Below are 25,033 nucleotides of genomic sequence, written 5' to 3'. Positions count from 1 at the left end.
CTGCAGCAGGTCCTAGCAATTGTTAATCGATGAGGCATAAACAATTCAGTGGTAATAATAGATAATTATTACAAGGACAGTTCTGAGCTCAACAGTACTCAGAATGATAAACATTGATACCAATTGTAGGGAAGGGAACAGATACGTGCTCAGAAGGAACACAGGGACACTCACAAAGGTAAGAGAGGGAGAACAAGGACAATCAAATGTACAGAGCAACATCCACATAATGGACAACTACTTTACCCTCTTATCCACATCCACGAGTTCTATGGAGGAGGATATGACAGATACCTATACAATCACCAATATCCTAAAGAAGACTGGTAAGAAGCAATGATTCACTGTTCTTCCCAATATAAGAAAAAGGAAAAAGTGCTGATATCAACCAAGCATAAGAAAGTGACTCTTACATGGGTACAGATGCTGATGCAAAATTCTATGAACACTGAAGATGCACATGGGCTCAAAAAAACAACAGCCAAATGCACAGGAAAGTCCGTCAAAGCCTGTTGTTTACAAAGACAGTACTTTTCCTTCTGGATGTTGTCGAACTACTAATATAATAACTGCTGGCATGTTATTCTGTGGGATTTCCCCCTGCCTCATTCTTACATTAATGGAACATGCAATCTTGCCTGATCCCTATCAGCAAGCAAACGTTGAGTGATTCGGTACACCTCCCCCTGTATCGGATTCCTAAATGATTTTTAAATACAGACAACTAAATAGACATCTCACAAAGTTCTATTGCCAGCAATGCAACCCCAGCATTCATATTCACACGGTGAAGTAAAAAGAGACTGATTTCAAGTCGTATGATTGAATTTTGAACATTATTCACTTTAAGCAGTTTTAGTTCTCAAGTTGCAACATTTTAAAAAATACATCTATAAAAAACTCCTAAGAAATCAGAAACTATTTCTATTATTTGACTTTACTGCCTTCTACAGAAAATGACCAATACTGACTTGGGTAAAAATATTGTGAGTGATTTAAGAACTCCAAATCATTTCAGACTTTGCTTTTTTTTTAAACAGCAAAGACTACAAATTAGTGAACACAAAGGTTTTAAATGACAGTATGGTACAATCACAAAGCAAAGAAAATACTTCATAAGCAAGAGTGCTGGAAGGGCAAATTGCTCACTTTAAATAACATTCTTGGATTACAACACCAATATGTCCCATTATATAGCTACAAATACTTAAAGGTCATTCTGTTCTCTATATTTCTACTTTCACTGTCCTGAAACCTACAAATTAGCCATTCAGTCTAAAAAGCTTCAGAAGCTGGGACACTAGTAGAAAAGATCCAATTGTTATACCCACATGTAGTAACAACAAATTTGCAACAAGAGCACACATCAGTGAACCAAATGCCACTCAAATACTGTGTTTACGTTAGTTTTCAATAAGCAACAATCCCCGTAAAAGGCTTAATGACTTTTCACATGTATATCTGACAAGCTAAACATTTCAGGTATATTTTCACTGTTACTCTTGAACTTTTTTTCCTTTTAATACAACCATTCTATTTTGTCATTTTTAAAATAAGAAAAAATACATTTTTAACTATACCAGAAGGTGGTGGAGCATCTGTCAGTAAAGAATGTACATCTTCCATTGCATCTGTATCATCAATCTGGAGAAAGGAATAATTGATAAAAATCATGTTGCTGTTCCAGTCAGAAGTCTCAGAAAGAGGTAAAAACTTTGTCATCAAGAGATCTACCTCTGGCAGGTAAGTTACAATTTTAAAAAAGGATTCCATCAACTAGACGTCTGAATCCTAACCAGCAGCCTATGACATGCTTAACACTTGAAAAATAGTTCCCTTAATTAAATTGTATTAAAAATGATGCAATAAGTACAGAGCGCACAGAAACTGCAGTAGATCAAGAATGATAAACAGAGGATTTTTAGAACAGTTTAAAATGCTGAACGAGGTTCCACACAACTTACAACTTCTTCCAGCTAAGGACCTTTGGTTACTAGAGCTCTCATAAGGTCTGTTTTACACTCATGTGATCATTCTCTGCCTATTCCAATGACACACAAAAATCTTTCCAGGATTTTAAAAACCTCGCTTAGTAGGAACAGCAGAAAAAATCAAATAGGAAAAGGTAAATTTCTGGATTATTAGTTTTTCCTATCCAAATAACCTCTACTCCGTCCAATCTTTAAAGGCATTTTTTATTTTAGATCAGTCTGAGAACATGTCTGCCATACTACTTTCTGTGAATATTTGTGTGTCACGTGTCTTTAGGTTTATTCTACCTTATTGATCTGCAAGAGATCCAAGTTTACCTCTAACTTCCAACATTTTCTTAACAAGTATTTTGGAAATTGTTTATATTTTAACTCCAGTATTCAAGTGTTCCCTGACAGGTATTGTTTCTCCTTCTCCTAGTAAGAGGAGTCTTTTTTTTTTCCCTTCCAAAAAATACAGCCAGCCTTACCTCTCATAATTGCCTTCTCAGCATCTCCTAGCATTTCCTCATCACAGAGAATTTTCTACCACTTTTTCTTACATATTTGCAGTGAGCAATGATTTTACTCTCAAAAAGTCAGAGTCAGGAGCTTCACTAAAACTCCTGGAATACTGTTTCTGATATTCAGTTTCTTAACAAAGACAGTAGTAAGCGGTTTCACGTATGAAAGGTCCTTTTTTCTATAAATAAAGACCGAACTACTGAAACACAGGGGAGCATATTTTAGGACCAACATATTCACATAATGTAAGCCAGTAAATGATGGTCCTTAAAACATCAGATCTTATTTTTCTCTTTATCACCATTTATAATGTACTCTATAGTACACTACAGTGTACTTATGTTTTCCCTTACACACGGAGATCTCCTCCTATCCTCCCAAGTGCATATACTGCAGTTAATAAATAAAGTAGAAGAATACTCCAAAACTGTAAAAAAATAGCTGAACTCTGTTTGCAATATACAATGCAGTCTTTAAACAGCTGAGCTTCACTTATAACACATCAAGCCTCTTTATGAGGCAACTGGACAGAAGTATGCCAAGCTTTTATGATTGCTCTCTCTCTTCTATTAGACAGCCTTTAGAAGTGAATTAGAAACTGGGCTTATGTTTTTCCAATTTTTTTCATAATTTGTCCAAAGGGTGTCCTGCCATATAACAGTCTTTGGATTGTGTGTTTTGGTTTGGGTCTTTGTTGTTGCTTGGTGGGTTTTTTTGGGGTGTGTGTGTTTGTTTGTTTTGTTGTTGGGGGGTGGGGGACTGGTTTGTGGGGTTTTTTTTGTTGTTGTTTTTTTTGTTTTGTTTTGTTTTTTTTTTTTTGTTTTTTTGTTTTTTTGTTTTTTTTTTAGTGTTTTGGGGATTTTTTTTTTGCATTTTTTGTTCAGCTTCGGGGTTTTTCTGCCTTACACATTCTTCTGCTTTTCGCAAAAGCATTCAACCCTTTTTGCATTTATCCAAGTATTTTCTGATTGGCTCATTCATTTCAATACAGTGCCTCAGAGAACATCTATCCTAACTTTTGTTTTGAGGGTACAATTCCAATCCTGTCAGCCTACAGAGATGATGATACTAAAACAAAACCATAAGCCTGTTAAGACCAGCTTACAAAAAATACTTGATGAAAACTGTCCTCATTTCTTTTTACTGTGAAAGCTGATCCTGGTATGCCTATAATGCACTGGAGAGCAAAAATTTACTTGAAGCACAGAAGCATCAACCAATCTCAATTTATTATACCAGCCTCTCCCAACATGTTATTTTTTCACTGTCTTTATCTCTGTTTTCAAATTAACTGCTGTTACAGCCCTCTCTCATTCTCCCTATCTATGACCTCTTCTTCCAGATTATTTTTTATGAAGATAGTGATTTGTGAAGATCAACATAAAGGAAAGCCCTTAATGTACCTTAGCCTCAATTACAGGCTGTAATTTAATTCAATTGTTTTCTTTTTCTTAGATTAGAATCTTGTAGATACCTGTATCTACAAGAAGATGATCAAAACTCTAGCCTTAGTTAGTACTTGGCTCTGTCAAAATTGTACAATGTTAAAATCACATCTTTGAATTTTAGTGAATGAGAGGTTAAAGAAATCTATTTTCTTTATCTATAGGTGTTGTCTCTAGTTGTAGCTGTACAAAGAATTTGAAGGTATTCTCTGAAGTTTCAAATACTTTAACTCTAAAAAGTAGCAGCTGAACTGAGGAAAGCAAGGCTTTCACATGCTCTCTTGACACGGGTTTTTTTGAATGCTTGGACTACTACCAGTTCTGGAAACTAGTAACTAATTATTCAACTATAAGAGTGTTGAAATGGGAAGAGTATACTAGATTTTTCTTTGCTAAGTGTAAAGTGTGACAATACAGAACCTCAATGTTAATAAAAAATATATCTAAGTTTTGGAACTGCTGCTTGAAATAGGCAGACGGGCATTTCCTACAGTCCTCAATTGTTATTCTAGATATTGCTACATGCTCACAAACAGCACAGTGATCTTTTCAGATATTGTCCCTAGCATAATACAGCTATGCTTGAAGCAAATAGAATAAGAGAGAGACAATGCAAAATCCAATACTTAACATTTTCTATTCATACAAAGTGGAAACATTTATATACAATTCAAGAACTGTCTTTGGGCATGAGTAAGAAAACTTTTCTCAATTTTTTTAACGTATATTTCAGGAAAAGTATGAAAATGAGTACAGAAAACATCACCTCCAAGACAAAAGCATCCTTCTTCCCATGTGAAAGATCTAGCTCTGTAACTTCATCAGAGCTTTCTGACTGAGATCTTAACAACCTGGAACGTTGTCTTGTCTCTGGAATGGGAGACCCAATGATTTCTTCAGGTAGCTCCTAAGAAGGATACAAAAAATAACAGTTTTTCTAGGTAACTTAGAAATAATTTCAATTATAAGCAATTTGTTCCGAATGTTAGACTTGTTAACATTCTCAAAATGATTTTACTGAGAAATAAATCTAAATAAGTACAAACTGATTTGGATATGTGGCTTAAGAGATCTGAAAACTCCAGTAGGTTCCCAAAAAACAATGAAAAGAATCTATCTAGTAAAAACCAAGTTATGTTCTGAATTATTCAGTCAATAAAACATGGTGTATATCTGCCTGACTCAGAATGGTTTATTTTTAAGAATACAAAAGTTTACTTACTGGAGGATTAATCTCATAAAGCTCCTTGTTTTTTGCAATCGTATCATTTATTTTCTTTTGCATATGAGATATATGTTGCTCATAAGTGCCATCATTCGGAGTCTTCCCAGCAATCTGAATACCACCAGGTGTTGGCAAAGCTGCCAGATACACGCCTGTTGCAGACTTTAAAAAAGGCATTAAGAAAAATGATAATTACATAAGCACGTACATCCAATATTTTCATATGAAATTTTCCACAATGCTTATGCTCTAACAGACAGCATTGTACCATGCACATGACAGCATGATCTCTTTCCATAACAAATGAATCTCTCTCTCCTTTCACTTATGAAAAAAACCCACTACTCTTTTTAATAAACACTCTCCTCCTCCTGGGTCTTTTCCATGGTGGAGCTCTTAACTTACCTAACAGTTCCAAAGTATGAATTAAAACCTCTACCTTAGTATATTTTGCATAGGCAAGGGATGGTTTCAAGGATTTAAAATGTGGCCAAACCATTTACAGTATCACTGAAGTTGTGACAATCCCATTTCTATTTACAGAAAACGGATCATCATTTCAGACAAAAGAACACACAAGTCAGTCAACATTACACAAGCATCCTCTTACACCGAAGCAGAAAGAAGCAGCATACTTCACTATTCTAAATCCGTATGACAGAATAAGGCTAGAAAATATTGGTAATGGATACTTCTTGCTTATCTCTAAGACACTTCCAATCTATCACTTATTTCTTCAGTGCCATCGAAGAGGCAACAGAATGTCCTTTTGTTGGCAACTAACCAAAAGATTTATTGAGGACTTAACTGACATTATTGTCATAGAAATGTATTGCAACTTAAGGAACAGGGATATCTTTGGCAGGACCTTTAAAGAACACAGTCCCTTTTCTAAAACTTATGCCATTAAACCATTTGATGTTTATTTTCCTCTCATTCCCTTTTTAATAATCCTGTCCTCTAACAGAATTTCAAGAGATTTGAGTCTTCTTTTTCTGGTGCTGAAAGACAGTCTGCCCTGATTTGCCAAAGAATTAGACATCTCATTCCCTTCCTACACTTCACTTAATTCTTAAAATGACATTTTAACGTCTCTAGTTACTCTGCGTTCCATAACACTCATACATCTTTGTGTCCTGAGAAAATACTGTAAGAAAGCAAAAGAACCGCAAGATTAAAACTGTACTTACTGCCAACCCCATTAGCATATTTTCACCCACAGTGATCTGAATTCTCAACCCAAACAGAGCATTCATTCCTCTCAGCTTAAGTTTATTCATCAGTTGAGTGTGCACTTCATATTCCATAAATGGCAAAAGATTACTGATAGATGTCGCATTTGCTTCAGCTTGAGCTTTCTTTTTTAGACGGCATAACCTGACAATATGAAACAGCACATGACATCAGCAGATAAACAGTTTTAATGGACTGTTGAACATCAAGAGTGATCACAGGGTATTTTGATTCCCACCACCCCCACCCCCCCCACTGCATAAGCTAATTTAATCAGTTTCTTTTTAACGTATTTTAAAATCCTGTAAAATACTAACTTCTCATCAGGAAGATCAACGCAGACTGAGGTACTGAGTCTCAATAAATAAGATTAGATTTTCATTTTTAATTGGAAACTGTGTATTTATATTAATAATAAAAACAGATAACATAAAAAGTAAAATTATAAACCAGAACAATACATAGCCTTCAGCAACATTCAATAATATTCCCTATCAAAGAAAAATACAAAATTGCAAATACTGTATTTTTGTAAACCACTGAATGAAATCATGTCTCCTTTCTTGAAACATGCTCCAGCACTAGAAACAACATGCATCACATGGGGTTTTCTGTCATAATAGCCTGACAGCACTGAATAACTACGCAATATAAACACATTTTCTACAGATCCCAGATAACCATCTAAAAGTATTAACACTCCTGTCATACAGCAGCAACTGCTGTATTAAAAAAAAGTATTAACACTCCTGTCATACAGCAGCAACTGCTAAACACTTGCCCTGCTCACTTTTGTCAAAGCAAATACTGAAGACAAACACAACTTTGCTACTGCAGATTGTCCGGCATTTGTTAAACACTCCTCCATAAAAACAGATTATTCAAGGGACAGTTACTGCAGCCCTTTTTGGTTGAGCCTCAGAACTGATGAGGTATATTATTCTAGATTGCTGCAACTGTAAAATGAAACGCCAGTTCTTTAAAAGAACTCCTTGAGACTATCTTAAAAAAATTTGTATTTTCAGCTTTTCTTCTAGTAAGATGTCAAATGCAAACATCTATTTCTGCTGCAACAACCCTCTTAAACACTTAACGTACAAGCACAGTAAACTACATCAACTGATACGACACGTAACACAGGTGGAGGAATAGCCTGTCCTTCTCCTCCTGTACCCTAATACACTGTCATTAACTCCTAGCATTTAAACATAAAAATTTAAGGTTTAATGACATACTGGATTTTAATAGCAACAGGAATTTTTTTAAATATCTCCAAAACTTTACTAAGAAAACATTTTGATAGATACCTGGCTTGAATGAGACATCCCTTCCCAATAACTATTGCCTCTACAGGAAGATCAATTGTGGTGAAAAGGACATCAGGAACTTTTTGCTTCCTGCAGTTGTAACAATAAGTGAGGTGAGCAGGGAATGGCATGTTCAATTCATCATATGGTATATGGCAAAATCCACAACCTGGTGGTGAAGCTTCTTCAATCCTAAAAATACATGATGGAGAACATACTTAAAACATCTGCATCTTATTAACAATGATCAATATGTGCACATGTGTATAAACAGCTACAGAGACCTACTTAAATCATACACTGCAGCTATACTCTGCTCCATTACACCAATGTGACAAGTATTACATTTTATGCATTAGAAGAATAAAATCAGTCTGCACACTAGTAGCTAAAATACTATAAATAAAACTTTCATTTAAACTTGTTATGCAGGGATTAAGAAAAAGTACATACAATGACTAACAGCTTATATAAACCTAAAACATTACTGAGCTGGCTTTAGGAACTACGATTTCTTAACTAGTCCATGGTACAACAGTTGTATGGAGAATTTGCTGTACCAAATACAATGAAAAGACTCTTACATGGATTGTGTCCAAAAACATACACTAATCAATGTAAGCAACAGAGCAACCATCCTACTGAGAAGCAGCAAAATATATATAAACATTGTAAGAAGATTATTTCCTAAGATAAGGTATTAGGTAAAACTTGTTATTTACTTAGAACACTTAGTCACACTAATACCCTGGAATGCCCACTATAAAGATATGAACAAGGAGAGCATAGGCAAACTGCATCACTGCAAATTGGTTCTGTTTCACATAAACAATTCTTCTCAGTGAATTCTGAAGAAATGCTTAAGCAAATCTGACAGACTTGGAACATTAGTTATCATAGACTTTGGCAAATATATTTTGTCTCAAACATGGGCTTTGTCTATTTATCTATGCCAAGACTCTTAGTAGCATTAAAATACACACCTTCATAAAATGCAATTTTCTTCACATTATGAACATGACATTTCTTTCTCTCCATCATATAGTGAATATGGAAACAAATATTTTTGTTCTAGCTACAGTTTTCAAAAGTCTATCTACACAAGAAGATAATTGTCTCCTGCTAACCAAGTAAAATAATAATAAATAATACTACGTTGGCAGGGTTATTATGGAAAGAGTAACTCAAGTGCCAAGGTGGAATAAATAGCCTTAGTTACAACTACAATAATCCCTTGAAATATTTTGAGTATCCTGGTGAACACATAATAAATTACCAATATACATTAGTTAAGCTAATTATTTTTTCCCAAGAATAACTGTTTGGGAATAGTGATTCTTCAAATTTCATTTGCAAGAGCAGAAAGAAAGGGAAACTTCATGTTTTTCCTTCAGTTTCATGATTTTGTTTACAATCTTAAACTAAAACATACATCTTTAGTAAATACCTGGCATAATCTTTTTTTTTACAACCAAGCTATTTCATTTACCATGCAGCTCTTATACACACATTACAGCCACAGCAGTTTTTGGCTTACGTAATTCATCATACACCTATCATTTTTATAGTGTGATATAAAGTTCAGAAAGATACCTGAAGAGTGGCAAAGAAAAAAACTGAGTTATGATCTGTGGTTAGTAGTCAAATGTGTTACCTTATTCAGACTGTTAGAAATAAAAACAGAATATCTAATTTGGTGCAGAGTTCCATTACTTCTGTTGTTGTTGTTGTTAGTGAAAAGCAGTAAAGTGGTTGGTCCCGCATCCTGCACTGTAACACTGTAACCTACCCTAATAGAGAAGAACTATCTTGGCTCTGAGGAAAAAAATCAACCTCTCCCTTCTCTGACCCTATGGAAAAGAAGCCAGGCTGCCAAGACAACCTTTGTTCCAAACAGCCTTCCACGGTGCCATCCTGAAGAAACCTAGGGTTCAGTACAGCTGCTGTGCCAGACGCGGACAAAATACAGACCTCTTCACTATAAGAGAGAAAAGAATTACAACAAAGTGAATTCCTGCTACTTGGTGCTACTTTTCTTTAAAACTATTACATTAAAAGGCTGCTACAAAAGTCTTAATTAGTTCAATATAACTACTGATTTTGTGCATTTGTGCAATTTTATCCATTAAATCTCACAAACAATCCTCTTCCGATTTTAAACCATTGTGTAAGTAGGAGATGCAGAAGGATTGAATAGAGAGACTAAAGAGCTCTGCCCCATGTTGGAAGTAATATGCTATAACATCACAAAGGCTAACCACGTTTACATATGGTTTTCAGCACGAGGGTTAATAATGCAAAGAAATCAAGCCAACCAACACAAGCAAAGAAACATTAAAAAAAACAAGCTGTAATTGTTTACCAAAGAAAAATGGAAGTTGAGAGCCTCATCATCTTATAAACATTCACTCTCAAAATGAAGTTACAACACAACACTGACGAGGATGCGTCTTGGTGGATTTAAAAGTAGCAGAACAGTATAATTTTACTATGAACAACTACAATAATGGTACATGTAAAGTAACTGACCATATTCATGATTTAGTGAAGTTAAAGCTCCCAGAAGTGCAAACTATGATCACAGAGCTCTTAATATTTCTGAAACTGTTAAATAAGAAACAAATCTCTAACATTCAGTACTTAAAATACTAAACTGGAAAAAAATACAGAGAAAAGCTTTCCCACATTTTCTAGAATGACACACGTGCCTTTTTAATATGCTGTGTCTCCAGAATAATTTTTTCATATATAACCCGTCTGGTAGACCAGTACTTAGAGTTTTGCATGGAATACAGCTGAACTGATAAGTAAGCAGGGCGACTCTAATAAACTATTTTATCAGTGATCAAATACTACCACATTAAATTCCCAAAGAAAAATGAAAGTGTGAAATAACCCAATAACTGACTGCCTTTCTACAATCTGTACAATCCTTCCACACAGTTAAGGCAGAAAAAAAACCCCCAAATATTCATGCTTTTTACAAGGAGACTAACAGTCAAAAGAATAAATTTTCCATTTTTGGTGTAAGTTAAGCCCTCATGAATGCAAACTTCCACATTGCAATTCTGAGGTAAATATGATCTTTAGTACACCAAGCAAGACAAAACATAACCAGACAAGACAGCCTAAGGAACATAAACTATGCCTTGTCCGCAAAGTAAGTTCTTGTTTTCCTACTCCCCTAGCACAAGCACTCGACTTCCAAAAATTGTTTTAAAGTTTTGTGAAAGTTCAATATATCTGGTGTTAACCTGAAGCGATGCAATAAATGTAAAGGAGCAACATGTGAAGTAATCCATGCTGTGGCTTTCAGACTGATCACTTCCAGTTATCTTACTACTTTGCCAACATGTAGAGTGTACTCATGAAAGCACTGTATAACTCTGTATTACTTTCTTCTCCTTAATCAATTGCAAAGTAAAATGTAACTTCTTTTTCTCACTTCTCTCTTTAAAAAAAGCAAACCCTTAGTGCTTTTTCTTTAAAGTATTTAGGCAAAATCAACTTGACAGAAAATAAATTTAGATGTTCTGAGTTTGCTTCAGTTACTTTGCTAAAGCTACTCAAAGCCAGTAGGGAGCCAGAGTACTTTTCTGTTCGCTACCAGTCAGACACACTTGGCCACAGGAAGAGCTCTTCATAGATTACTTTCTGGAGCTAGAAAGAGAGAACCTTGCCTGGGCAAGGACAAGTAGTTAGATTTATCCAAATTACTTTTCCCAGTCTCTGAGGCTTTCACAAAGTTTGTTATTAGGCCACCAAAATACATGGAAATTTTCTTAGTCAAGATAGATTGGAATCTTCTTAGTCCCATGGAATACAGTAAGACACTGGAGTTTTGGCCTGAATAGGATGCAGGGCTGGGGAACTCAACCTCAAGACCAGTGCAGAGCTCCAGTTTAATTTAAACACTACTACTGAAAGATAAAAGTAATGACATGCATTTTACAGAAAGTAATATAGAACGTTTGCACCTAAAGTATTCTATATCTATCAGGCCACATATTCTCCTTTAATTGAAAATTAATACATTTCTAGTAAAGAATCATGCTTTAAGTTTGAAGTTTACCATTTAAGTACTGGTCTGCCAGCTGTTACCCAATAGTGAAACTGCAATAAATATACTTTTAGGAACAGTCTTAACTATTTAGGTAGATTAGCTTTAGAAAATTTCATAGATAAATTAATATTGTTATTACAAAAGCAAATATGTAAGTTTTAATTTTTTTAAATTGTTAATTAGAAAAAAGCTTAAAACCCTATCAAAACCCAAACCAAAACATTTTTTTTTTTAAAAAAAGCAGCAGAATATTGAAATTAGAAAGTTACTTTAACAAACTCTCTGAAGTAGGTATACTAGACAGTACCAACAACTGTGTTGAAATAGTTCATAATTTTTAATCCACGGACGATGAAATAAATTTTCTGTAGCATTTTGAAAATGAAATCATCATCATGATTTACCAAATGCTAGTTGATTCACTGTAGCCCACTACAGCATGACAACCCAATGCCTTGGCATGGGATTTTATTTCTTGTCTGATTTCTGCCCACCATGCATCTCGTGTCTCTGGTTCATCTGAAAGACAAAGTATAAATCAGTTCACTATTCTGCACCATGTCAACATCAAGCTTCATGCAGTTAATCTGATAAGTCAAATTTTTCAGATTCAAGTGTTTTGTTGTATCTAGACATTTTTTATTTCCTAGCTATCACACTTCAGGCAAACACTATGGGGCTTTTTGGTTAATTTTCTTGTTTATCACCATGCGAACAGGTTCTGACAAATTACTGCATTCTTGCTGTTGTCCATGTGACAAATAACACCAACATACTGTAGATGTTCCAGTCTCTACCCACTTGAAGACCACACTGTCAGTGTCCAACACCACAAGAGCAGCGTGTAACTTGAAACAAAGCATCACAATTACTCTAATATTGAAAACCTAGTAATGAAACAGTTTTTGCAGTAATAAAGTAATATTTTACTTTTGTATACACTCAACATCTTTGAAATAAACTCAACAGTTTTTCCTACTGCAAACAGTTCTGGTAACCAGATTTTTAAAATATTTGTTCAATACTCTATCACTCATCATATACACAGCTCTGTAGTTCTTACTTCAGCACTTCTAACTTTGAGAAACCATAGGTATTCAAAACTACTTCTACAGTTACAACATCATACAAGATCTATGTTGACTATACATCTGTCAATACTTTTTTGCTTCAGTACCTCAGCCACCACACCTTTTTGCTTCCCCATCTTCCCCCGCCCCCCAAGGATTCTAATTACCTTTATAGTCTTGGGGGTTATATGATAGAATGTACCTTGCCCACTTTTCTTGAATACTACATTAAAAATGCAAAAAAGAATGCTACTAGAATAAGTTTTTGCAATCCATTTATTTTAAATGTTCAGCAATTACTTTCCCGGAACTAAAGCTCTTGTCTCACAAGCTTTTTACAGATGAAGTCAATGAGTATTACAGTTTACAGTTAGAGTTTGTCAACTGTTTCTCCTTTCAAAATCGCTTACCTGTATCAATGAATTTAATTTAAAACTACATTAATTGTGGATACATAAAATAAGGGAAAAAAACAAATAATTCTTTTCAGCAAAATTGTGTGAGTGCCTGTTATCGCATGATGTCCTGAGTTGGAAGGGACCCAGAAGGATCATGGAGTCCAACTCCTACCCCTGCATGTGACAACCGCACAGTTCACACCATGTGTCTGAGGGCCTTGTCCAGTCTCTTCTTGAACACTGTCAGGCTTGGGGCCGTGACACCTCCCTGGGGAGCCTGTTCCAGTGCTCCAACGCCCTCTGCGTGAAGAACCTTTTTCTTTACCCTTTGAACTTTGCACAGATACTTCTAGCCACTGAGATCTCCTTGCTGAATCATAATTTAAAATAACCATGTCAAAACTTGAGATCCACTGGGAATAAATTTTGTACTGTCAGGAATATTTATAAATGTAGTGTATGATAGCCCCGTATCATACACTAGGTTCTCTGATAACATGACAAACAAAAATGAAAGATGCAGATATACACATATTTTGAAATTTACCGAAACAAAAATATTGTACAGCAAGATGCATTCATTTATGAATTTACCTCAACTTTTAATTTAGAACTAGGCTTTTTTCTTTCTGAAATAAACTAATGATAATTTTCTAAATTAAAAAAAAAGAGCACAGAGGTATGTACATTCAACTGTACCTAACTCTAGATGTTAATGCTTTTGTAACTCATAGCATTGTTGCTGACTAACAGCAGCCTTGGGTGTCCAGACTAAAGTTTACCCAACCTCTGAACAGGAGAAAAAAAAACAACCCTACAGTGATAGTTCTTGGGGAAGTTCTCCAAAATCAAGACAAAAATATACATATTAAGAAGCAAAAGAGACTAAGGATTTTCATGAACTATTATCGATCATGTAGCATTATATCCGACTTCAGATTCAGCATGTTTCAATGCATTACTAGTAGAATCTCATGGTGCTGCGGCCTCTTAATGTAAATCTCACGGCCTCTTAATGTAAAAACACTGCTGAAACACTTGCACTGACCAGTAAAATCAAATGCTCTAGATGACATATGGTGACCCTGACTCAGAAGACTGGAGCACCTGCTAGCATGGTCTCACACTTTTCAGCTTTCAAAAGCTACGAATCATGCAGAAATAACCCATCACACCATAGGGTTGGAGATTCCAAGCTCAGCTATGAGAACCATTAGTGGTACACAAAGGAAACTGGGAGGCAAAATGTCTTCTCTTTTGCATATAGATGTCTGAGCAGAGGCTGCGGTTGCTGCCACCAGTTAATAGCAGTAGCGTTAGGGGAACAGAGCAACTTCGGAAATCCATTTTAAGGCAAAATGGAGAGCTGTACGGGAGATGTGAGACCACAAGCACATTCCATAAATGCTATCGCTAACTCTTCATGGTGGAAGGGACATGGATCCTGGGAACAATTCGTCTTTGCCCATCCACTCACAGACAAGGTTGCTTATCAAAGTGTGTTTCTCTCTCAAACAAAAAAGTTTAAGTAGTAGGAAAAGTGGTTCACTGACTACACAGAACAATTCTTGCTCAATTCGACTTGATCGCAGGCAGCAAGCTATAAACTCTGACTGAACAGCCACACAAGTTAACACCTGCAAAGGAGAAATAACCTTTTCCTAGACATAAACAAGGACAAAAAAACACAGTTTTACTAAATCATCATTTTTCACACCTTTAGGGATCATTTGGGCAAAAACTCCTACTTTTCATCAATGACCTTTCTACGACAAAAAGTGCAAGAAAATGAGAAATCATAACGGAGTTGAAAGTGAGCAACAGGTGAAGTGACTGATGGTGAACAGGGAAAGCTCTGGGGAATAAAGGGTAAGATTACAAACAAGAATATGACACTGAAAAGGTATGTTGTCACAGTGAAAACTGAAACAGAATGAAATGTTGAAAAGGAAGAGATAAGCATAAGGGGAACAGAAAAGGTAGAAATAGTGACGGGTCCCAGACTCTGTGCAAACCTTTCATCCATGAAAACGTATAGTTTAAATTGAAGTTTAGGAACAAGTTCCTAAGAGAGTTAACACAACTTTCTTACCTAACTTATCTATGAGAACACTTTATCATAATGGAAAGAACATATTATCGTGAGGTTGCTCAGCACTATGTCTTGCTAAAGCAACAATCAACCCTTTGCTCTGTTCAACATCAGAACTAACAAAACTATTAACTACAGTAATATAATGGATCATTTTCTTTCTTATTAGAGATAAGAACAATTTTCCAGCCATCATCTTCAGTGTTAACAGGATCAGGCCCAATATCTTTAAAAAAATCCAACAAAATCTTATTGCACAAGTTCAAAAATTTCTATACGAGCCATGCATGCATAAACAAGTGTCTGTAAAGAAGATTGTGTCCTCTGTTTAAGACATTTAATCAAGTATTTTTTCTTCCAGAGAGGGGCCAAAAGTACAAATCAGTATGTTTATATAAAAATACTGTACATTCACAGTTTACATGAACTTACCTTTGCATACTAAAACACAAAATGATTGTCTACAATTAAAATCAAACACCATGACATTGCAATAATAAATTGATACAAAACACTGAATGCAGTGCAATGTGTAGCATTCGTATTCTTCTGACAAATATTTTCACAAGCAGCCTTTTTTGACACATGAGCCACACAATTTCACAGGGGGATGCCATTGTAGCATTTACAAGTTTAGTAAAGCTAAGGATTTACATAAACAATCAGAGGAGTTAAGGAAGCAGGATGGCATGTGTCCAGTACACTCCATAAGAGTGTCTGTTGTTGGTTTTTTGCTAAGGCAAAAGCTTAAGAACTAAGGGTTTGCAAAGCAGATTCAGCAGACAGTAGCCAGAAACAGTGGGTATTTTGGCGCATGCTTGGATCAGGTGACAGTACAGACTGAAAACTATGGCAGCTCACTGAAATGGTTACAGAAAGTAATGGCCCTGGATTCTAGGTGGAAGCAAAAAGGCAAGCATACAGAGCACTCAGTCACAAGCTTTTCTAGCAAATCTACCAAGTAGTTTATAGCAAGGTTTATCTACAATTTTAAGCAAAGAAGTTTGCAAAAATTATACTGCTGCTAGGTGTCTTTACTGGGAACCAAAGACTGAATATTAAACCCACTTTTATAAATGTTTCAAAACTGGCACAGTATTTATAACGAAGTGGAAGCTATGCACACTCTTTCTAGAGCTGAAGACTTGAGAAACAGAAGTTGTCAACAGTACAGTATTCTGTAAAAATTGTGCCAACTCAAACCTCCTCCAACCAAAAGTTTCCAGAATTATTAAACAGCTTTAGAAAATACAAACAGCACTGCATTTATTTTGTGTCCTGAACGTCTTTGAGTCAGTTCTATCCACCACTAGTTCACCTATCTCTTTCCTTCAAAATGAGAGGCTGACTTCCCTGAGGCTGTATTGTTATTGATAGGAAAATGTCCTGTCCAAATCTTCCATCTGGAAAGAATCCTAGACACTATCAATACTTTCTGATTCATAAGAAGCAACACCTTTCCAAAGTTATTTATAGAGGTTCACCTGTACACGGCCTTTCAAGATTTAGCCAGAATCTGCATTATTATAGGTCTATATAGATTTTTAAAAACAGGAGAAAAAGACAAATGGTCTCTTGATTACACAGACCATACTCAAGAGGTACTGTTTTTAAGCTGAATCCCTAGACACCCTGAGACAACTAGTTTTAAGTATGAACTATATGGTCCAAGCTATTTTAATATTGTATAATTCAGGAAATATTTACATTTATAATGTAATATTCTGAAATGAGGAGGACAATCATCCTATGAAAGTTTTCACAATCTCCAAGTGACTCATTGTTCCGTTGTCTCAAAAACAGTAATGGAGACACCAATAATATTCTTTCAAATACTATCTTTGAGTCTGTCACTAGGCAGAGCCATTATCCACACCTTCCTTATCTCCTTATTCTTCTGTCTTCTTCATTGCAACCTATTCAACAGCTTCTACAGAAAAAAAGAGAGGGATTTTTGGTAGTTGGTTTTGTTGTTGCTTTTTTCATGTGTGGGGTGTGGTTTGTTGTTTTTTTTCTTTTAAAGAGAACCCTTTGTTAGGTTTACAAGCACCCTTCCCTGGACCTTAATTTAATCAGCTCTGGCTATACCATCAACATTGATATTTCCTATAATGTTTCTAAAATATTTAACAATTAAATAAGTGCACAAAAAGCCAAATCATCTTGTCTGTAAAGTTTAAATACAAAACTTGTGTAGCAAGTAAGTAAATCTAGAACAGACTAACCTAAAACTCTCAAAAAATTTCCAAAGCCACTCCATCCTTTTAAAAAAATTACTCCCTATATTCATCTTAAAGACTAAAAGATATGAAAATGAAATGAAGTAAATTACTGGGATTTATCAAATGAAAACTAAGATACACTAAACCAGCAGAAAACAGTGCAACAACATCACCGAATAGAACAGGTACACTTACTCCTAAAAAGCTTAAACTAAACATTCAGCCTGTAGAATAATATTGAATTTGTGCTTTTCTGCTGCATGAGGTCAGAGCACGTACTTCACTCCTCAAGCCCAAACTGCTGAATGTGCAACAAAGCAGGTTTAAGTTTGGATGTTGAAGAAATTCTTCAATTACAGAAGAAACACTTTTAAGAACATTTAGGATTAAAACTGCATCCAGCTTTCATGCACATACAGGATGAGCTATTTCAGCTGACTGACTGAACACAAAGCAGGGCTAGTTTTCTATTGGCTCAGTCAGGCCAAATCACTATATGACCACCAGATGACTGCAAGAGCACACGGCAGAAATCATACAGAAAAGCGGCATCATTCCTCTTAGTGGCAGCTCACTATTGAGGAGCATTAGCTTTAATATCAAGATATAGCCCAAGATGGAGAAGCAGCAAAGTGTTCCTATTCATAACACTCCCATCAAAACTCCTGTATTCTTTCTTATATTCTGAATTCCATGGAAAACAAACAAACAAACACACAAAAAAGCAACTTAACAAACCTCTATCACTCCTAGGAGGCTAGAGAATACTCTGGTTTTTTCTTGCAAAAGAAAAAAAAAAAAAAAAGTTACTTTAAGTTTAAACAGAATTAACAGAATCTCCATAGAGATTCTGTATCTCTGATATGGGGGCATGTATTTGTAATTTAGACAGAAACACATGGAATTATACTTCCATTAAGGAATTCTACAGTGGATCTGGACATGTTTTTTACCTATCTCACCCCTAAAAGGAAATTACAAAAATCCTACTTCAAAGTTGGGCTTTTGGACTCCTACCTTAACTCACAATGAGTCATCTCAGCCATATATTCCTGAACAACATGATATTCTCAACATCACTGACAGCAAGCCCTGAGAGGTCTCCCTGCATTTGTTCCTCAAGTTCCTTGAACTGTTCCTTGAACAGTTTAAATGTTCAGATACCTAAAGATTAGCATCTTGTAGGCCCTATGACTGGCATTTCTGAACACAAGTATTTCACAGTCAACTATGACATAACATCTGTGACATAAAATAACTCAGTCACACATTGCAAGTTATATATGTAATTGATCTCAGGAATAAACATGCAAGAATCACTTTGACAGACTACAGTATAATTTATCCCTTTCTAAATATTAGAAGTGATCTTTGACGCAATAACTTTTGATAAACTAGTTCAAGAAAATCTGCTGCAAATACCACCAAGCATTAACTACACAGCCGTAACAGTAATACATCCTAGAATTTTTGCTTTTAATTGTAGCTGAAGATCTCATAGGAACACCACAAGCTGCAAAACAGTTTCATCTAAAAAAAAAAAAATAATCCTGCAATAATAACACAACTGCAGTAACAATTTAATTTCTAGCTAAAGGAAACCACTATGTGATACGACTTAAATAAATTTTTTAAAAACTATAATAAAATCAAAAGATACAGTATTTGAAGACAAAAAAATGTTCATAGTATTTATATATTAAAAATTAAACCTAAAATTAAACTATGAAGATAACACTTAAAATACAGATTTACACTTCACCAACTTCCTTAGAATTATAAAAGCTCAAAAGTACTGCCCAGCCACAACAAAATATTAAATATCAAAAATTATTTTGTCTCTGGAAAATAAGTGTGCCAGGCCTAAATAGGTAACTGTTACTCCAGCTTTTAGTTATTATTTCAATCAGTCATTCACCCAATAACAGTGAAGTCCGCCCAGCTGTGCATAAGGTTCCTCTGATCATAAGATGAATGGGACACTAAAGAAGATCCAGGAATCTGGTTTAATTGATCCTATTACAGTAACAAGGGCAAGGTCTGACACTTTGAAGAGCTGCTGGGTAATAAAGAAACTACTTATTCTACCTTGTATCTCTCTGTTGCTTTGTCATCTTGGCACAATAAATGCAACTTATTTTAAAACATGAGCAATCTTCAAAGGACATCTTTAAATGACAGTTACAAAGGGGCTATTACCCAAGCCTGGAGACACTATGCTATAACAAGACAGGTCTTCTTAAACCACATTTTATCTATTTTATAACTAGTATCACAAAACGAACTAGAAGTACTATTTAAAGCTTTAAACAAGAAAAACTGGCTGGGATCTTAAAACCAGCAATGATACTACTAATTTATCTAACACAGTCCTTGAAAGAAAAACATACAGAATTTTAAACAAAAAAACTCTTCTCTCAACAAACATGGATGTTCACAGACAAGACTGCTGCTTTCTTGCTGTCACACAGACTCTCTACCTCACTGCACAATCGCAGAAACGGGATGGCATTATTTGGCACAAAATGATACTGGCCCTTCTATTTCCTAGTCATTGTTTGCACTCCTCAGGCTTTTACTTATTACATCCACAGAACCTCTGCATTCATTATTTTTGTACACTCACAACTGTTTATTTTGGTTTAAGACAAACTAGTCAGAGAAACCTCTCTGAACTTCTAGATCCAATGAGCCCTTCCTACAGTGTCTTCTAGAGTGAATTCAGGATCTCAATGAGACCACATTAATAGAGACCAAAACTCAAAACTTACAAAAACACTGAAAGTATTAGTGCAAAATGCACAGTTTAACAGAATCCAAAGTGCAAACTGCATCAGAGAAAAAAAAATAACAATGGTATTTCTTTATAAGAAACATGGCATACTGAGGAACTTTAGTCAGGACTTAGAAGGAAAATCTCTTGCACCTAATTCAGCTCAGATAACGATCTTAACCATTAACACGTAACCAGAGTCATTTCTAAAATCCTGTTACGGTCAGTTAGAACTTGTGTTATCTGCTATCTTCCTACAATTTTGTCCGTACCTACTTTAGGTGAACATGTTTACCTGTAATTACGCAGTAGTTAGGACAATGTCCTTTCAAACAGAAACTTCTAGTTTTCTTCTAACCATAATATATTTTGAGCCAGGCAAGAAGTGCTATGACTATATCTTTGCAACCACAGTATGACACATCACAAGTCTGAGAAAACTCTTTGTAACCCATTGAAGATATTGTTTTAAGATAATAGTTTTAGGCAAGCCCCTTATTTTGAAATTAGGAAGAGTTAAGTGCAATAACAACAATTTTCCATAAGACCAAGGTCCTCTCTCTTACGTACTATGAATTAGAAACCAAACTGTAGTCGTGCAATAAGCAAGCAACAGCTTTACTGGAGCATTTGTGCACAGAAAAGTCTATGATGACTTTCAAACCGTAAGCCAAACTTCAGGGAGGCTTATAGCAACGTGAATAAATTGAACGGCATTACTTACTATTAGACAAAGAATTCTAAAACAAAGATTTTAAATACCAAGTTTGTTAATTTATGAATCTTTAACAGAACATACGAATACTATTCTATACTCCCTCACAGTGACCACCCTTTGGTCAGTTACATAAATAGCTACGCAGGACTCTGCAACAGAAAAATAATGCACAGTCCCAAAGAAAATTATTTCATTAATACAAGGGCACATGTGCTCCAAAAAAGAATATTCAAACACTATTCATATTAACCATAAAAACACTTAGGAATATTCAGTCCTCTGGAAACATTGCAGCAAAGTAGAGTAAAATATTACTGAAAAACTTGACACCCTCACTCTGTTCAGAAAAGCCTCTGACAACTGCTTTAATCTCCCATTATCAACACACACTGATGTACAAGAAGTCAACTTGGAAATTCTCCCAAAAAAAGGCAAAAGGTCAAGCTTAAACGTTTTTCAACTAGTTCTGAATGATAGCCACATCAGACACTAGCAAAAACATGGACGTTTTCTACTGTGTTCTTTCAAGCACCCCACACTACACCCAGACAACAGTATGAAATGTAATTTGCACATTCACTGTATGTTTATATTTCTGTGAAAGAAAATAATTCAGTTACAGAACCAAAACATATTCAAGCTTTATATCTTCCCCTATACGGCTTTTATGTAGACTGCATCATCAACTCATCCATTCTCTCTGCAGCTACACAAAGAAGTTACACACTTTGATCCCTAAAACTGCATTAAAAATAGAATATTGGGGCTTTTTTCAAGTTAGGTGTTAAAGTGATTAAAAAGTTCGAGCAATTATGCTGTAAGTCCTGCAAGTTGGTTGCACTTTACAATACAAGATTTATGAAACAAATCCCAGACTAAACGCTATTCTTCTCTTTAAAGAGATAGTCCTCTTCATCTATGTTCCGTTCTCTCAGACAATTTTTGTATCTATTATTTAGAACATACACATTCATCAATTTCCTGAAATTAACAGAAGTACAGTCACCTTTGAAAAAAGTGCAAGCTCATGCAAAGCCAAACCAAAACTAAGCAACAGCCCTCCCCAAATCAAACCAACCAACAACAAAAAAAAATTCACACCTGATATGATTCCAACTGTATAAATAAGAATCCATTATCTTTCCCTAAATTACTTGCTTCACGGACACTGAGCTGAAAACTACTACAAAATAATAATCTGAACATTCCTCTTTCCAGATTGATATTAAATTATTCTTAGCAATACTATTTTATACTTGAAACAACATTTTGCAATTTTAAAGAAAGCCTTTAACAACATTAAAACAAGACATTTAGGCATTTTTGATGATTAAACAGATTTCAATTTGAAGCATTAACCTAAATATCCTACAGCATTTCTAATAACTTCACTGAGCTGCCATAATTTCTGTCAGCATATGTAGTACTGAATGACTAGTAAAATACCTGAATTGAAACTATTCCAGTCTAGCAGTTTGTATGATCTTGTGTTACCCATAATTCCGACAAAGGCTGAGTTCAAAACAGCAAATTAGTAGATCAGTTATAGGAGCAGAATAGTGAAAAAAAGAACTACCAACAAGAACACAATTGACAACACCACTCCACAGGAACTGGAAAGACACAGACAGCAGAGTTAATAAGAGGCTGAAATAGAAAGGGAAAAAAGGAGCATGCTATAGCAATCTAGCACTAGGCGTGATCAAAGTGTACAGTATATAGCAATTATCATCTTATTCACAAGTTCTCAATCCACCTTCAAATGTTCTTTCCTCTTTCACATTCCTGTTTATCCGTTGGGCAGTTTCTTTCTTTCCTTTAGTATTTTACAGACTTATTTGACTCAAATGCTTAGTATGATCATCACTATATCAGAAATTCTTTTTCTACTTTTTCACTTTCCCTCCCATAGCTATGTGCCTTCAGTTCCCCCCTCCCATTTTTTTCTTCATTGTTTTGCAATATACTGAGTTCAAAGTCTCATGCATCTTACAGTCACTTGTCAGGAGCAATCTATATGTCCCACAAAAACACTGCAAAGACCAATTTAGTTGTGCAAATATGCATCTCTATCTTCTCCTATTTCTTATACTGCTTTCAGTCAGTTGGTAAAAATAAAGGAGTGCATAATGCAAGAAATTAGTTTTTAGACCTTCTGAGCAAAATTGATTTTTTTTTTTTGTAAATAAATTTATCACACATTATATTTTGCACATATGTGACCTGTATCAGAAATCCATTGAAAATAGAGAAGCCTAAGACAACTAAGAAAAGGAGGACTCACATATAAATTATACTTCAACATTTCTCTGAAATCTTTTCTCCACTGCACAAATAAATTTTAGAAATATGAAAAAAAAAAAAAAGATACCGTATACTCATATGCTTTAAAACCCCCTACTTTAAGGGACTTTTAAAATTCAAATTAAGTCTCAGATGTTACCTTATGTTGTTAGTTTACTGAATCTTTAGATCAACAACAATCTATCTGCTTGCAGAATTACTTGCCTTGGCCCACATGAAGAAGAAAGAAAAAGGTAAAAATATATATATATTTTTAATTGCTTTTAAAAGATGCATTTGCACAAACTTTGTTTTATTACTCCTGACTAGTGCACATAAAACCACTACAGGTGCTATTTTTCACTCTCCTCTGTCTGCATTTTTAAGTGGGCTGTTAACTCCAACTTTTTACAGAGTATTCTTCCGCTTCTCTCAGTGAATACAACAACAAAGTCTTAAGAGTCAAAGGTCACCTAATTGTGATGTCAGAACTAGGACATGCAAAATCACATGTTCCAGTACTGGGGTTCCCAGGTAAATACCAAATAAAATTCTTAAGGTCCTGTTGAGTACATGTTTTTAAGAAGACAAAGCAAGCTGCAAAGGTAGAGGTTAAGAATATGTACTGAGCTAAATTGTAGTCATTAGTCTTTAAGGATTTCAATGAGCTGAAAATTAAAAAACATTAATAGTTAGGATCAAGTATTTCATCTCATTTTTGTTTGAATGGAAAACTTGCATCAAGTTTTAATATTAAAAAGTAGTAAAAAAAATAATTAACCCCTCAAAATTCAAAGACAGCTTTTAGTGCAGAGTTACTGCATTCACAGTACTTTATTTCATTAGCTTGCTGAAAAGTTTCTCACTAAAAACATACCCACTGAATGACTACTACTTGTCAAGTTTAAATGATTGTCTGAAAAAATATTGCTTTTAATATACACTGTTAGAATAGATTTTTACCTATTCAAATACTGATACGTTATCAAGTCACAAAGATTAGAAGTACATGATCATTACAACAGGACTTGGGCAAGGAAGTTGTTCTTGTGTTAACATACCAGGATTGTGAATGCGATCCAGAAGCTTCACGGACCGTGCACTGACAACACCACCAACGTGGACAAGAAAGCCTGGTGGAAAGGTCGTCAAGGTAAAAAATGGAAATTCCTGTTATGATTAAAAACAAACATCAAATGACTGCTTACCAACCACTGCTAATTGCCAACAAACATGCAGTGAATTGATAACTTCCCTGAAATACAGGCAAAGCAACTACATTAGGCCAAACGCATCCTGCAGGCTTACTAAGCACTCATAACCATACGTCTTCATATACCCACAGTATAATAAAAGCAGAAGTATTATACAATGTAAGAATACTTTTCCCCCATAGAGTTGTATCTCAGCACAATATTAATAAATAATAAATACCTGACATATTTGTTTTAACAAAGCCTCTACTGGTCCACTTTTAGGATGGCAACTAAACAACATAATTCTACTTTCATTAGCTAATACAAATAAAGTAACATTTTTCTCCATTTTTTAGGTCTTATTATTACACCTGACTGCAGTTTGATCCTCAAGCACAGGGTAAAACAAACTGCAGTCTTGCAAGAATGACAAATGTCTTAAAACAGGAAAACATACCTAAAAAATATTATCAGACTGTTCTGCTAGTGTCATAAGCTCTAAATGTAACAAGT

At 35.0% G+C, this 25,033-nt stretch overlaps 1 protein-coding gene across 41 annotated transcripts in view; it reads right to left on the bottom strand.

The window, feature by feature from the left end:
• C2CD5 (C2 calcium dependent domain containing 5) overlaps positions 1 to 25,033 on the bottom strand; it is a 107,067-nt gene that overhangs the window by 14,115 nt on the left and 67,919 nt on the right. For 17 of the 41 annotated variants that reach the window (XR_010466522.1, XM_065031661.1, XM_065031657.1 and 14 more), the window contains 9 exons: positions 24,386 to 24,494; positions 22,488 to 22,553; positions 12,173 to 12,287; positions 9,495 to 9,683; positions 7,706 to 7,897; positions 6,356 to 6,542; positions 5,163 to 5,327; positions 4,707 to 4,847; positions 1,581 to 1,644 (listed from right to left, as the gene is read on the bottom strand). Coding sequence is in view for 40 of the 41 variants with exons in the window: in XM_065031661.1 (XP_064887733.1) it covers positions 1,581 to 1,644; positions 4,707 to 4,847; positions 5,163 to 5,327; positions 6,356 to 6,542; positions 7,706 to 7,897; positions 9,495 to 9,683; positions 12,173 to 12,287; positions 22,488 to 22,553; positions 24,386 to 24,494 (1,228 nt within the window). In the remaining variant the exon portion in view is untranslated. The remainder of the gene's footprint in view (positions 1 to 1,580; positions 1,645 to 4,706; positions 4,848 to 5,162; positions 5,328 to 6,355; positions 6,543 to 7,705; positions 7,898 to 9,494; positions 9,684 to 12,172; positions 12,288 to 22,487; positions 22,554 to 24,385; positions 24,495 to 25,033) is intronic. The other 24 variants (XM_065031833.1, XM_065031660.1, XM_065031737.1 and 21 more) reach the window with 5 other exon arrangements.

The sequence above is a fragment of the Columba livia genome, chromosome 1 (assembly GCF_036013475.1).
Source record: "Columba livia isolate bColLiv1 breed racing homer chromosome 1, bColLiv1.pat.W.v2, whole genome shotgun sequence".
In the NCBI taxonomy this organism is placed as follows: Eukaryota; Metazoa; Chordata; class Aves; order Columbiformes; family Columbidae; genus Columba; species Columba livia.
Note: the sequence above shows the minus strand (reverse complement) of the source record. Positions and strands in the feature narration are given on the sequence as shown.